General features: G+C 42.2%; 1 protein-coding gene across 1 annotated transcript; it reads left to right on the plus strand.

Annotated features, from left to right (window-relative positions):
- Positions 1-2,754: 2,754 nt before the first annotated feature.
- Positions 2,755-16,036, plus strand: si:dkey-156n14.3 (zinc finger protein ZXDC). The gene is made up of 10 exons (XM_041981707.1): positions 2,755-4,733; positions 7,114-7,266; positions 10,016-10,094; positions 10,223-10,353; positions 11,423-11,593; positions 11,868-12,652; positions 12,828-12,912; positions 13,003-13,175; positions 13,750-13,851; positions 15,415-16,036. Exons 1-10 carry the CDS (start codon positions 2,807-2,809, stop codon positions 15,499-15,501), a joined length of 3,693 nt encoding a protein of 1,230 aa, XP_041837641.1. The 5' UTR covers positions 2,755-2,806; the 3' UTR covers positions 15,502-16,036.
- The last annotated feature ends 355 nt before the right edge of the window (positions 16,037-16,391 follow it).

Below are 16,391 nucleotides of genomic sequence, written 5' to 3' on the forward strand. Positions count from 1 at the left end.
AAACATGCAAATAAATAAAGACAAAAGATAGAATAGATTTGTAGAACAAAATGTTGGAACATGCATGCGTGTGTGTAATGATCGATAAGTAAAATAACCTAAAATCATTTAACCTGTTGGATATTTTTGTATGAAGCATGCTGAACTCTTTTCACAGTGTAAAAAGTGAAATAATTACTGATGAACAAACAATACACTGCTTACTACTTCTTCCCAGTCTAGTGAATTCTGTACAAGTTACTTTAAGATCAAATGTAAATGTGTTGAAGTGATGAACAGAAACTTCTGTGAACAGTCTTCCACTTGCGTTGTTCTGCTCTGAAACTGATGTTTATTTTTCTTTTCCATTTGTGTTAGTCACATTTTATTTATTAGCTGATTATTGTATTCTAGCTTCTGCTTAGAAACCAAATAAAGATATCATGTAAACAGTTAACTGTCTTCCCAAGCAGAGAGGTCAGTTACTGGTTTGACAGTAATTACTGGGTGATTTTATGTGCTGTGCAAATTTTCTATTTTTATTTTTTTCTTTTGTAGTGTAAGGTGGGGTGTTGATTTTTCTAATGACACCATGGAATAAAACCATAAAAAGGAAGGAAAAAAATTGGGATCTAATTTTTATGGAACCCGAGAGCTGCCATAATTGAAAATATATTATAACATAATTATCTCAGGAAAAAGACTTAATTATTTTACCAAACTATGATAAAAACAAAGAAGTCTTTGTCTGTTAGAGTTTAGGAAATCGATTACCATGAACAGAGTATCTGATGCTTGTCTTAACTTTCTGCTGTGGATTCTGACCAATTGTCAAGTTTATTGGTAATTGGGACAATTACCAATAAAAATTAACCGCTAATTTTTCTTCTTGATCAAATGGTGACCTTGAGAAAACAAGGCTTGTTATCTTGTAATAATCAGTTACAGTCAGTGGTTATCTGGAGAAAACAACAACAACAACAACAAGTTAGTAAAGATTAGGAAAAAAAATTAATTGATCACAAGAAATCGAGCTTCATGATTTTGAGATAAGGGCATCAAAATAACATGGCTATGCATGGCTACTCTAAGCTTCATTCATCATTCTGTGAATTGTATTGTGTGTTTGGAACGTAATGAATTCCAAATCTCATCAACCAATATTTTATTCCCAGTAGAACATAAACAACATATCAGATATTGAAATGGAGTTATTTTACATTTTACCTTCACAGATGTGGAAGCTTCCCATGCCATTGGCACTAATGCACCCCCATACCATCAGAGATGCAGGCTTTTCACTGATAACAAGCTGGATGCTCCCTCTCCTCTTTAGTCTGCAGGACACGGTGTTCCAGGTTTCTAGAAATAATTTCGCATTTTGATCCATCTGACCACAGAACAGTTTTTCACTTTGGCTTAGACTATTTTAAGTGAGCTTGGTTCAGAGGAGACAGCTGTGTTTCTGGATCCTGTTCACATCTGGCCTCTTCTTTGTATGATAAGAGCTTTAACCTGCATTTGTGGATTTCAGGGGAAACTTTGTTCACAGACAGTGATTTCTGGAAGTCTGTTTTTAATGCAGTGCTGCCTGAGGGCCCCAAGATCGCCAGCATCCAGTTTGACCTTCAGCCTTGTCCCATGCACACAGAGATTCCTCCTCATTCAGAATCTTTTGATGATATTATACACTGTAGATTGTGGGATCTTCTGTCTTCACAGTTTTATGTTGATGAATGTTTTCTCAAAATTATATTTGGGGCCAATTTGTCTAAGATTGGTGAAATTGTCCATCTTTATGAGGGACCTCTCTGAAATGCTCCTTTTATAGTCATGTTTATGAGCTGTTGCCAGTTAACCTAATTAGTGGTAAAATGCTCCTCTGGTTGTTTCTGATTAGTGCCAATTACTTTTTAAGCCTCTTGTTAGAGCTGTATTGCTGTCATCAAATTTTAAAAAGAGCTTATATTTTCCATGAAAATGTATGTCTCAGTTTCAACATCTGATATTTGGTTTCTGTTATATGCCTTGAAAAATTTCAGCTTTTATTTAAATTTTACATCCAAACCTTTTTGGAACTGGGGTTGCATCACACATACATACAGTTCTTTTTTCTGAAAAATGTTATCTCAATTGTCAAAATATATATGGAGATAATTTGTAAGAGGATGAGTTTTAAATACACTGTTTTGATTTTTATTTATTTATTTTTAGTTTTGTTAATCAGAGGATTTTTCCTGTGATTCTCATTGAAGGCAATGCCCTGTTTTACGGTACTACACTGCCATCTAACGGAAGGAAGATGGAGAAACAACCAAACTAAAGACTTGGTTTGCGAATGCCGTTTAAACAAATTTAACTGTACGTTCTGGCTCAAAGTCAGTCATGGTTTCGAAAATGTCAATTACTCCCCTACTATCCTCCCTGATAAAGAATAATCATTTTAGGGTAAACTGCTTCCAAATCCATTCCACAGTTTTACAAAGAGCTAGTGTTGCTGTATTCATGAAATGCCGGTTGCCCCCTCTTCTAGAATAGTATGACACAGTTTACGAATATAAATTTACTAAATAAAAAGTGTATTTTTTATTTCACAACTGTACATCCATTGTTCTGTTTCAAGAAAGTTAGTGAATATGTAAATTAGATTAGGAAATTTTAGGAGGAAAAAAACTACAGTTTTAATACTAAAATAACAAAGTTGAAAAATTTCCGTGCAGACCTTGAAGGCTACACTTGGCCTGCTGGAAACCGTGTTGTGGCTGCATGGATCATCTCGAGCTACTAGGGCGGGCCTTTTCAGTGTTGCTGCTACAGGGATACCAAGATGGAAATCCAGGGGCTTTGTGAAGCCCAAAACATTCAGTCTCAACATGGCGCCCCACACAGAACTACTTCATCTCCGACTCAATCACTAACAGCCTCGTCAGCTCATTTAATTTCCGCCGACTATGAAGCCGACAGACGTCTGGATCCACCTGAGCCTCATAGTGACAACAACAACAACAACACCAGGCCGAAGACTTCGTCGTTTCGCCCACTGGCGGAAAATGGCAGCGATGTTGCTCGGTCGTCTGTTAGCAAACCACACTCAACGAACAGTGCGATTTGGGGGCTTTATAACTTAAACACGGAGAAAGAAAACGACCTCAATGCACTTCTGGGTTCGCATGAGTTTGTTAGGACTGCATGGAAGTACGAAGAAAGCGGGGACAGTGCGATGCAAATGGCGCTGCCTCTGTTTGAAGGGGAAGAGGAACCGCAGCGGCAGCTAACGTTGCCTTTCCCAGTTTTACGGCAGCAGCGTGAGGACGGCGCCTTCAAGCATCCATCAATAGACAGCCAGTCTGCCGCATCCAACAGGACAGACAAATCTACACAGGAATTGTATGTCGTTTTTAATGTCGTCCAAGATGATGGGACCGACAATCCTAGCCAGCACCGACCGGATGTGTCATCAAACAGCGGGGATAAAGTGAAAGGTAGAAAATCAGACTGCTTTAAGGGAAGTCACCGCGACTCCATGGAGGTTGGAAACAGCAGCGACGTTGCTTTCTGTGAGTCTAATGACAGCCTAAACTGTCTGGACACACAGACACTAAAGAAAGCAGATCATGTTTTCAGTTTATTAACCGACAGTTCCGCCGTGGTTAACACTAAACAGGCTGCTTACCATCACACGGTCGAAGACGTTGTTTTGACGAACAAATATGGCGATAAGATTTGTGGCCAGATCTGTACCGAAAACAGCGGCGGGAAGCTGGTTAGAGAGCCTATTTCAGAAGCGACTGGTATGGTGGAAGCCATGGAGACATCGGAGTTTATTTCAGACTCCAGGGGGCTGCAGGACGGTGCAAACCCAGTCACTGCCTTCACAAGTCCGTCTGCTAGTGAAACCTTTTCCGGAACCATCACAATAAACAATCAAAGCATCATAGTGACCATTGAAAATGGGATACTGACTCTCGCTGCTCCACCAGAGGGATATGTGCATAAAGAGGATGACATGGTCAGCTTAAAAGAACATCTGGGTATGAAAGACCATGAGGATATTGTTCTTCTGAACTATGACAGTGGGACAAAGTCCATCGGGAAGATCAGCACGCTGGCAGTAGCCAGTCCAAACCAGCAGGAAGAGCCCAGACCTGGTTTATCTGTTAGTGACTCTGAGCTGGCTCTGGTGGATGATTGTTCATTATCAGAACTGGGAACCTCACTGGATTCATGTCCTGTCAAGCAGGAGACAGGAGCTCTGTGTGCTGTAACAGAGGCTGATCTGGTAACTCCATCACCTAAAGCCCCGGCGGCGAACTGTGACAATGAGGATTTAAACTCTGCACCACTAATCAGGTCAAAGAAAGACATTGTGGCTACCTTTGCGTGCCCAGAACCAGGCTGCTTGTGTTCATTTGATTCCCGTCAGAAGCTCAAGGTTCATCTCCTGAATCACGCAGAGGACCCGCGGCCATATCAGTGCACCATAGAGGGCTGCGGCTGGGCGTTTGCCACCTCTTACAAGCTGAAACGGCATCTCCAGTCCCATGATAAGCAGCGGCCTCATACCTGCCAGTTTGAAGGCTGCGGGCGGCGCTTCACCACGGTCTACAACCTCAAGGCTCATGTTAAAGTCCACGAGCAGGACAATGCCTTCATCTGCGAGATCTGCAGCGAGAGGTTTCGCAGCGCCACAAGGCTCACAAATCATCAGAGGGTCCACTTTGAGCCGCAGAGGCCCCACAAGTGTGAATTCCCAGGTAACCTCCATTTTATCATGAAGCTCCTTTACAATAACAGTTTACCAAAGTTCTGTACACAAGAGAGCACAAAGATTAAAAGCTCATACAACAGAAAAGGGGGAAAGACAAAATAATAGACTAGAAATTAGTGAGGTGAAGAATGTGGATTAAAGCAAAATACTGAAAGTGTTTAAATAACAAACACAGGTAGAAGATGTAAGTAAGGTGCTTCTGTAGATTGAACAACATTAAACATGTGGATAAGAAGCTATCCAAAATCAGGGATGCACGGATCCACCACTGATATCTCTGAGATAGTATCACAGATACCGATTCAGAAAACCGCTGCATTTACCTCACAAATGATGTCTCGGTGTGTAGAAAAGACTGAAGTCTTTCTTTTGTGCGAGGCAACATCAGACTTAAAAATGTCTTTCTCAGTTTTTAAAAACAGATATAAATGTACTGAATTCCTTATTTAACAACTGTGCACCAGTACAGCAATCTTAAATAAGCTTTAACAATTTTAAATAAGCTTCACAAGCTTAGTCAAACGTGAAAATATAACACAACCTCTCCTGGTTCAGTCAGTGCAAGTAGTAGTATAACACCCAATGTAAAATAATAAAGTCCTGAAACTGGAAAAAGAATAGCTTGACTACCTTGGACAAAGAATAGGTTAAAATAAACAAGAACAAAACCTTTTTGAAATAGTTCAGTCAGTTCAATTAGGAATTGAAAATCCAGTGTGAAATAAGTAATAAATTAGCTGAAACTGAGGGAAAAAAGAAACGAAACAATAGCTTCACTAGCTTAGTTATTATATTCAAAATAAACTGAAATTAGCTCTTTACAATAGTTTAGTGCAATGGTTTAATTATTAATTATTGTGTTTAGGTTGATCTCCATTAGCTGTGGAGGGCAGCTGTTCTATTATTTCTTCATCCACGCTCAACACTGCCGCTGACAAACTTATCTGTTATTCACCGTATGTAAATGGTGGCATGTCCTTTCTGACTCTACATGTTTGCACGTTTACAGTTCTCCTCCGCCCGATATGCAAAGACTCATGCGTGTGCACACGCAGGTGAGCACACTCCCACCAGCTGACAGGCAGAGTGTGTGTGTAGGAAATTATGTGACGTAAATAACAGAGAATAACCAGGCTTCACTAATTTACCCTCCATCCCGCTGATAAAACTGACGTAGCGTAGTTTGATCATAGTTTTATTTAACGTTTCATCGTCTCTGCTCTTTCGTACCAACCTGTGGTCTGTCGTAGATCTAAACTGCAGCTGAATCTCTCCACCACACGTTTTCCTAGACCCAGCTCAGCTTCTGGTCGGTAATAATGTGTTTGTTAGGAGCAAAGCTGCGTTCATTTCACGCCATTGCTAGATGAACTCCATGTGGCAGTAGTCCACATTGTCCTCTATCCTTGTGCACAGCCTTGTCACCTCCTGCCTGGATTACTGCAACTCTCCAGCCTCCCACAAAAATCCCTTCAGAAACTCCAAATGGTTCAGAACTCTGCTGCCCGCATCATCACCCGAACTCCTTCCTTTCATCACATCACTCCCATCCTGCAAGAACTCCACTGGCTTCCCATTAAGTACAGGATAGAATATAAGATCCTCCTCTATACATACAAATCCAGATAAACTCTCACGTCCTTACCTCTCAGATCTTCTCCATATAGTCACCCCTTCCAGATGTCTTTGCTCCTCCTCTTCTGTCCATCTCTCTGTCCCTCCTGCCTGCCTCAGCACCATGGGGAGCTCTGGAACACACTTCCTCCTGACCTCCGCAATACCGACTCTCTCCTCACCTTCATCTCCAAACTCAAAACCCATCTTTTCAGAACAGCATACTGTCTGTACCCTTATTTTCAATCGCTTTCTCGCCACTCTGCCTTTTATGTTTAGGTTTTTTAATTGTGTTGTTTGATTTCCCTGAACTGTTAATGTTTGCTTATTTGTTTTGTACAGCGTCCTTGGGTGCCCTGAAAGGCGCTTTAAATAAAATGTATTATTATTGTTATTATTATTATTATTATTATTAGCGCACATTAACTCATTTAATCGTCTTTTTCTTTCGTTTTTTTTTCGGGTGCAAAAAGTCTGCAAGCCAGAGATTCGGCACGGTGCTGGAATACTTTAGGTCCTGAATTAAACATGCTGCTGAGTAAAGTACCAAACTCAGTTTTAAGCCCAACTATATGAAAAACTGCACTAAGATCTAAGAGAATTAAAGTCGCTTATTTACTGTCTGTAGACGAGAGCAGATCATTGAAGACTTTGAGTAGGATGTTATTTCTGTTTAAAACAAAAGAAGAAAAGATTTTTTTTTACTTTTGGACAAAAAACCTCCAGTGTGTTCCTTTCTCTGTCCTGTACAGGCTGTGAGAAGACCTTCATCACCTTCAGTGCCCTGTTCTCCCACAACCGAACCCACTTCAGGGAAACGGGTCACTACACCTGCACCTACCCAGGCTGCGACAAGACATACGACAAAGCCTGTCGCCTCAAAATACACATGCGGAGTCACACAGGTAAGCTGGTGGAGGACGTGTCGGTGAAGTCGCTTCCCACCAGCAGCTCTGGAAGGCAGATGTGGCGCTCCGCGGTGGTTGCACTGGTGCACCCAACGTTTTCATTTGGTGCACCAGCAAAACGTTTAGGTGGACCCGCATTTTAAGGATTGTCTTCTGATCATTGCACACAGACACTGATGGTTATTTAAGTTATTTTAAACAATAATGAGGTTTAGAAAAATGTTTCTTTATTTGAAGCATGAATGTAAGTAGAAAAAAAACATAAAAAATATAAACTTAAAGTTCTAGTTTCACTGAAGTGAATGAAACAAAATATTTCAAACTTTGAAATGGCTCATGAGGCAAATTTCCGCTCTCTGGATCCACGTTTAATCCAGAGGGCAGCCTCTCGTGTTAGCAGTTTTATCGAACATGATTAATATTTATTTTCTATGGATTTTCTTCAGGACAGCCTGCAGGTGCAGCTCAAACACACAGAGTGAGTCTGATGGAGGCTGCTCTAGTTTTCTGGCATTATATATCAGCCAGTATAGTCTCACTAATGCTCCTCTAGAAACGGATGCAGCTCTGAAAGTTTTTCTAGAGCTTTGTAGCGTTGAATTTCTTCTTTTTGAATATGACCTCTTAGCCACAGCTGAACTTCTGGGAAGACTTGCTCCTGGTCAGTTCAGGTGAAGTCACGCAGACGGAGGGCTGCAGCGGTCAGAACACGTTCAACTCTTTCCAGCTTTTCTGCTTCCTGTTCTTCAGGAAGCAGCGAGGATAATAGAAAACACCACGTATGAGCATATTCCACTATATTCCACCTTTTACAATTAAATCCAGTTTCCGCGATTCTCATCCTTCGCCCAAATGGACGTCTAATGTGCGCCGGTCTTAATTTTAATCTAACACTCAGTGCAGGCTACAGTTGTGGCTCAGATGAAGACCCACCGCTTCTCCTGGCTGTTTATCACGGTGTTATTCTTCTGTGAGCTCAGGTAAGGAGGGAATGAACACAGAACATGCAGAAAGACATTCAGAGATTCGGAGTCCTAAGAAAAAAAGTTGGTCACACTCAAAGTTTTGGTCGCACTCTGGAGCCCTGAGATGAGTCAGCCGTGGTTCTAAGGAAGCCTGGCCTGGTTCTACAACGGTTTGTATTCAGGCCACTGGTTTTTATAAAAGAAGTCATCCTTTAGTCATTTGACTGTGTGTATGTCTCTCTCTCTCACACACACCCCATTGTATCTAGCATGTGTTTGTCCTGTGGATCATTTTCCTGGAGATGTTGGTTTTCAGTAACAGTGGACCTGTTGTTAATCTGAAAGGTTCGGTTTCATTTAGGACTGACACAAGATACAGAAACTGGAATTAACAGATTTTGTTATGGAGGGGAGAAATGGGGAGAAAAGCCCAAAAGGAGGAGAAAAGGATGGTGTCTTTAGTTTTATCCAGTTCACTGTCTTTAAAAGCAGAAGTCATGTCAGATACTGAACATAAGTCAATAAAGTTTTGTCCAACCAAAACGGCATAAAAAAGCTCTGAAAACCAGACTAACACACACACTGCAGGTTTTTGGAGCTGGATGACAGCTCATTGACCAAGGCAAACTGCAGTGAAGCATAACTAACATCTAACATACAGCTAAATAATTAATAATGTTGCTCTCATTTTCATATTTTTCTGTTTTGTTTTGTTTTTTTTCTGGCAGATGACCAAATACATCAAAAATTGGGACAGAAAAGCAGCACATTAAGACTGCACGTCAGCCTTTCTGCCACTCGACTCTAGTAAAAACCTGATTTTATAACTCCAGCTAGGGCGGGGAGATAAAATGATCTCCTTGTTGCGAATAAATTCATGTCAGTTTTCAGTCCATCCACCAGCTGTGTATGAGTGCACCTTAAGCTGGTTGCTAACCATCCTCGAAAACCCAAAAGCAAAGAAAAAACAAATGGCACAAAGGCCGCTTCAACAACAGTTGTGATCGATCAGCATAGAAAACTCTTGGTTTAATTTTGTCCTATCATCAAACTGCAGCAGCATCTGACAGAATCTCCTTTTAAGTGCAGACGTCTGTGGAGTGATTTCAGCTGAATTCACATAGGCGGTGAATAACTTGATTCCTCTTCTGTGCATGTAAACTAGCCAGGTAGACCTTTAACCTTAGCTTGGTTCAGCTGTGAAGTCATGGCTTTTCCCTGTTTCTCTCAGCAACAGGATTAACTCCAGACTCAAAAAGTTATGGACAGATTTTGATAAAATTTTCAGGAAATCTCGAACAAGCGATCAGATTTTTGGGGAAGAGCCAGATCACGGCCTGGATCCAACGTTTTTAAAGGATTCTTTACTATTAGGAGATGGAGGTCATTTTGCCATTAGAGCTTCTAAATAAAAAATAATGCCCACAATCATTGGCAAAACAACAATAGCTAAGCGGAGGTCTGCGCTCTCTGAGTGCTTCTAGTATGATGATAGGACGAGTAGGAAAGAACCAAAACAGATGTTAACAGCTGACACTGGTCGACAGGTTGGCTGCAGATACTTAATGTTCCATAGTTTACCAAGAGCTGGTGGTAAGAAAACATGTAACACCCTACCTGCAGTTTTATTCCTCCACGTTTGCTCGGTTCTTGATTCTGTGGGTTCCAAGAAGGCAGAGTTAGTGGAAATTAGAAATATTTGTTCTGAGCTGGTTTCCAATGTGTCATGTTGTGAGCTGTAGATCCTCAGCAGGAGTAAAAACCTTGTCTTCTTCCTGCAGGTGAGAGGCCGTTTGTGTGTGACTCAGAGGGATGTGGATGGTCCTTCACCAGCATGTCCAAGCTGCTTCGCCACAAACGGTGAGAGACCGCTGACTTGTTCTCCTGCACGCTGACCGCGAGATCCCGATGGGTTGATGCTGGTGATTGAAAGAGACGCCCCTGCACCGTTTCTGATAAAGCTGGTTGTGTCTGTGTGTGTTTATCAGGAAACACGATGACGACCGTCGCTTTGTGTGCACAGAGGAGGGTTGTGGGAAGTCCTTCACTAGGGCGGAGCACCTCAAGGGTCACAGCATCACCCACCTGGGCACAAAACCCTTTCAGTGCCATGCAGAAGGTACACAAAATAGGTGCAAGTGGCAGGTTTATTTATTCACTCAAATATAAGAGATGGCCTCAAGTCTATCTCTTATATTTTCAACAGTTCCTCAGGAACAGTAGTGTGTAACTGAGGTAAATTGTGATGTATAATTTACCCTTTAGGCCACAGCTACTGAATTCAGTCTCACAAAGGCAGCAATCCAGCAGGATTTCAATGTATCCCTGCTCCAACACTCCTAGATCAAATTAATGAGTCTATGCAGAACTTGATAGGCTGTTGGATCCATTTAATTTGAGTGCGTTAAAGCAGGAATTCATTGAAAACCTGCTGGTTTGCTGCCTTCGTAGGACTAAATTGAGTAGTCCTGCTTTAGGTGATCTTTGGAATTTTTCCAGGAATTTATATCCCGTCCAGGAGGTTTAGAATCCAACCACAAAATGTAGTGTTTATTCAGAGACTCTGTCTGGTAAATCCACAGTGAGTGATCCATGATAACAGCATTATTTATCACATTTACATCATTAAAAAAAATCACTATCTGTACTATGTTGCTAAGAGACCTCTATCTAGACCTGGAAATTATGAGTCCACTTCCTGTCAAACTTTCCACCAATCAGAGCTTAAATTGACAGTAATGTCCAAATGATAAATATGTAAATATTTATGTAAGTTTCTGTTGTGTGTTTGTTTCAATGCCAATATTTTTTATCCTGAAAGCCAAGACCTGAGAGAATGATGTGCAGATGAGAAAAGGCTTGGTCACTGTTGATCTGTGTGTTATTTCTACAAAGTTCTGTTATTAATAACTTCAGTTCTCTTGTTTTGGTTGCTCTTCATGGTGTTATATCTATTGATACATTTATTTTACACAATTTTAGCCTCATAATCTGAAAACATAACGTTGGGATGTTGACTGGGATGAACAGGATTGAGCTTCTACATGCGGTTTTACATACAAACAAAAATGAAAAAAATGACATGAAGTTTTCAGGTTTAAATATGCTTATCTTTCTATTTATTTATTTGTGTATGTATGTTTTAGCAGTCCAGCATTTTATTGTGATGTTTTGGGTCTTTTTCTCAGGATGTAATGCCAGGTTCTCAGCACGCAGCAGCCTCTACATTCACTCCAAGAAACACAAACAGGACGCCAGCACCCTGAGGACACGCTGCCCCGTGGCCAACTGCTCCAAACACTTCTCCTCCCGCAGCAGCCTTAAGAGCCACATGCTCAAACACCACCACCTCAGTCCTGGTGAGGAACCAGCTGTGATGCTCCTTAACCCAGAAATGAATATTTTAGTGCAGCTGTTGATCTTTTGGTTCAGTGCTGCTTTCACACACATGAAGACATGTACCAGTCGTTGTGTTGAACAGTGAAGTACAAAACGTTTCTTTTTTTCTGTCCTATTTGTGCTAATGTGATTTTCATATTTCCAGGAGTTGATTAGAAGAAGGTTTCCTTCCACACTTCTCTGTGCGAAAGTGGATGCAGCCGGTCTGAGTGAACCTTTTTCTCTCCGTTGCAGATGCCCTGAGTCAGATAGAGACCACGCCCACCCTGACCCCCAGCAGCGAGCTGGTCAGCTCCACCTCGACAACGGTTGCCGGGCCTGGCATTGCTGGGGGTGACCAGCTAACCAACTTGGACCTCAGCTCTCTGTTCTCTGCTGTTCCTGGAGGAACTGCTCCCACAGCTGGGATCGGGGTGGGGATTCCTGTGGCTGGGAGCGGCGCTAACGGCCCCTTTGCCATGGACATGTCTCTGGTCAGCTCTGGCATTCTCACCATTGACCCGTCCTCAGTTGGAACGACACTCGTTACCAGCACATGCACCAGCCTCGCCAAGGCGTTGGACCCACTTATCATGGCGACCAGCGCTGACTTGGCCCCTCAACATGGTCTGGAGGGAACAGTGGGTGATGTTCTACCCCCACAAGGCACCCTCAACCTGGATGATGTGCAGACAGTCACCCCGGAGGCCCTGGGGACCCTCACAGCTCTCACTATGCAGGGCACTGCTGCCTCTGTGGACCCCACTCTGCAGCACCCACTCAGCTCCTCCAGCGCTCTGAGCGTCGAGGCCTCACCCTCTTTGGCTGTGGCCCCTGTTGCTGAGCTGCTGGCCTCACCCTCCAAGGTGGTGGAGGTGGGTGGCCCGGGTGGTTCAGGTCCTTTGCTTGGCTGTGTGGAGGTGTTGGGTCCTCAGGAGGGAGGAAAAGTCCTCACTCAGTTTGTTTTCCCTGGTCACAGCAGCAGCTTCAGCCCACAGAAAGAGTTGGAACTGAACGCAGTGTCACCGAGCAGCTTCCTGGTGAGCAGACGCCTCCAAGATGTCGTTCATGTTCCTCTACCCTAAACATCTTTGGGATTTTGGTCTTTTGATCAAACAACACAAGATATTAATGTTACAATTAATAAAATTTAGCAGATTAAATAAAAAAAAGGAAGGAATTGTAGTTTTAATCATTATTCCTTGTGTTCGTTAGGAGAGTGGAGGCTCAGCCAGGACTGACTACAGAGCCATCCAACTGGCCAAGAAGAAGAAGCAAAAAGGTTCCTCGACTACAGCAGGTAATAAACGTCTTCATTTTGACTCAGACTCTACAAAGACCTATTTAAAGTTTCGTTGTACGTGACGATGGGTTTCTCTCTGCTTTCCAGGGACTTCGGGTTCATGCCAGAGAAAAACTAAAGGGTCAAAGGTTGCTGCAACTTCAGCATCGCTGGCTTCCTCTAGCACTCGTTACAGTGACGGAGCTGTAGCTGCCAGCGGGGGCCTGACTCTGCGTGACCCCGTCACCGGGGCTCAGTATGTGCAGATTCAGCTGCTGCAGGTGAGATTCAGACATTTTTAACCTCCATCACCAGTAACACTTACTACCAAAATCACTTCCTGGTTGTCAGAGAGCTGCAGCCATAAATCAGACATGTTTCCTTGAACAAGTCTCACTGAAGAAATGTAATCACTGTTTAGGAAACAAAACAACAACTTGGGCCCTTTTCACACAGATTTTAAAAACTCTGCTAACATCTGGAGTTGAAGTGGAGTGAGAACATGTTTGTTGTAGCCTTCAGAGCATGTTGGTAAACACGTGTTACTATCTGCTTTGAAAAATATCATAAATCTGTTCATTATAAACTCTTATTTAGTCTCGAGGTCAAACACCTCCGTGTGCACTAATGTGGTCACAGCTGCAGCTAGATGGTAAAGCTGATCCATGAAAGAGACTAATGTCTCCTCTTAATCATTTTAAAGTTAAAAGCATAACTAATGTGCTGTTGTTCAAAGGCTCTGTGTTTTAAGTGGGAGTATAATTACGTGGAAGACTTTTTATGTGCTGTAATGTTGTACAGAGTGGACTGGATAACAGCCCTAAGACCTGGTCAATAAAATGTGTGTCCATGCAGGATGATCCAGCCAACGATGGTGACCTGGCCTTTCAGCTGAGCTCTCAGACCTCCAGCTCTCACTCTCAGCTCACCGTCGACCTGCCTGTCAACATTTTACAGGTGAGTAAAGTTCCTATTTATCCCTTCGCTTTTCTGTACTGAATACAGCGTGTTTTCCCTTTAGTCTACAATATACAGCACGGCCCAGAAGAATCTGGATGCTTTTTATGAATACAGTAATAAATCCTACAAGGTTCATAAATGGTTCCAAGTTAGGCTTAATTCTTAGATATGCTGACACACTCGTCTGATGTATATTTAACCTTTTAAATATTCTTTGAAACAGAAAAATAAAACCGTAGTTTACAAAAATATTCAATAAAAAATTACTCAAAGATTTGCTATCAAAAGTACTATATATATATATATATATATATATTTATCTGTATCTGTTTAATTACAAAAGAAATTTAAATATAAGCGTATCATACACACATGTCCACTTTATCAGGTCCACCTTCTACTACTGGTTCAGACTTCCTCCCAGAACTGTCTTAATTCTTGGTGTCGTAGATTCAACAAAGTGTTAGAAACCTTCCTCAGAGGTTTTGCTTCATTTTGACATGACAGCATCACACAGTTGCTGCAGGTTTGTCGGCTGCATCCATGATGAGAATCTCCCGTTCCACCACATCCCAAAGCTGCTCTACTGGACTGAGATCTGGTGACTGGAGGCCGTTGGAGTCCAGTGAACTCATTGTCATGTTCTAGAAAGCAGGTGGAGATGATCTGAGCTTTGTGACATGGTGCAGTATCCTGCTGGAAGTAGCATCAGAAGATGCTCCACTGTGGTCATAAAGGGATGGACATGGTCAGCAACAATACTCAGGTAGGCTGTGGTGGTTAAACCAGGACATGTTGGTACTAAGGGGTCAAAAGTGGGCCAAGAAAATATCCCCCACACCATTACACCACCATCAACCTGAAGCATTGATCCAAGTCTGGGTGGTTCCATGTTTTCATGATGTTTCCACTAAATTCTGAGCCTAGCATCTGAATGTGGAGCTGAAATGGAGACTCATCAGACCAACAACGTTTCTCCATCTTTTATTGTCCAGTGTTGGTGAGTCTGTGTGAATTGTAGCCTCAGTTTCCTGTTCTTAGCTGACAGAAGGCACCTGGTGTGGTCTTCTGCTGCTGTAGCCCATCTGGTTCAAGGATGGACGTGTTGTGTGTTCAGAGATGCTGTTCTGCACACCTTGGTTAGAGCCAGTACTTATTGGACTTCCGGTTATCTTTTTATCATCTCCACCCAGTCTGCCCATCCTCCTCTGACCTCCTCTGGTCCAGACAACTGCTGCTCACTGGATATTTTCTGTTCTTCAGACCATCTCTGTAAACCCTAGAGATGGTTGTGTGTGAAAATCCAAGCCACGTTCAAAGTCACTTAAATCCTCTTTCTTCCTCATCCTGATGGCTCAGTTTGAACTTCAACAAGTCGTCTTCACCACGTCTGCATGACCACATGTGTTGAGTTGCTGCCATGTGATTGGCTGGTTAGATATTTGTGTTAACAGGAAGTTGAACAGGAGGAGCTAATAAAGTGGACGGTGTATCTGTATGTTTTTTTTTTTTTTTTTTGGACATATGAAGAAGTATGTAAATGTTTTTGTTTCCTTCCAGGAACCTGCAGTGATGACAGAGGACGACAACGGCTCTGACAACTCCCAGTTCACAGGAAGCACCATCAACCTCCAGGACTTGGAGTGAAGCCTTTATGGAAGAGCTTGTAGCTGTCGACAGGGTGGATGTGATTCCACAGATATTGCACCTTGAGTTGAGGGAAGTTCAGAGGAGGGTTGCATCTGTTTGTTGAGTCCACTTTGTACCAAAATCAAATCTGAGAGTACTGTTGTGTCGGAGACTTCAGAGGTTCCTCCTTCCTCTGGTTGTACATGTCAAATGTGTCTATTCCATGGTGCCACATTGCTACTCATGCACAGACACACACAGTGTACTGTCTATGTTCCAGTTGCCTTACAAACACCTCACGCTGTGCACGCCTTCACTTGCAGGTTATCTGCTTTATTTGTTGTTATTTTGACTTATGTTTTATTATTGTTAGATTTTTTTTTGTATGCCATCAGAAGTCCACGTTGAAAACATGCCCGCTCATGTGTTTGTATACATGATGAAAAGAGTTACTGCCTTCTAATGATTTTCTCACTTTATTTATTACCAGCTGTGGGTTTACAGAATGGCAGAGACAAACACAGATGAATTAAAGAATAAAAGCACAATCAAACATTTGTCAAGACTTTCATTTCACTGGAAAAGTGTTAGTTCCACTTCAAGAATCAACCACTTCCAGCAGCTTGCATGATTCCCGCAATGTGGCGAGACCTAGCGAGATAGCAGCACCCACAGGTGTGCATCCCTCAGGCAGAGGATGCTGCCGGATTACAGTTTTTGCCTGTTGCTTGAACACTTTGCAAAACTTCGGCTCATTGTGTCAAAACTTTACACACAAGCACATAAGACACAACACTGGGATATAAAATATTCACATCTATGTTGAATTAAAATCATCAAAACCTAACAATCCTTTGTCAAAATGCCACTCTGATGACAAAATGATACACACTTGCATCATATGACGA

Source organism: Melanotaenia boesemani, chromosome 3 (genome assembly GCF_017639745.1).
Source record: "Melanotaenia boesemani isolate fMelBoe1 chromosome 3, fMelBoe1.pri, whole genome shotgun sequence".
In the NCBI taxonomy this organism is placed as follows: Eukaryota; Metazoa; Chordata; class Actinopteri; order Atheriniformes; family Melanotaeniidae; genus Melanotaenia; species Melanotaenia boesemani.

What these genes read in the sequence shown, in the direction of transcription:
- si:dkey-156n14.3 (XM_041981707.1), top strand. Translation starts at nt 2,807, where the DNA reads ATGGAAATCCAGGGGCTTTGTGAAGCCCAAAACATTCAGTCTCAACAT. An exon ending in AAGCTGCTTCGCCACAAACG is followed by an intron (nt 10,095 to 10,222) that starts GTGAGAGACCGC and finishes TGTGTTTATCAG; the next exon opens with GAAACACGATGACGACCGTC. An exon ending in TGCCTGTCAACATTTTACAG is followed by an intron (nt 13,852 to 15,414) that starts GTGAGTAAAGTT and finishes GTTTCCTTCCAG; the next exon opens with GAACCTGCAGTGATGACAGA.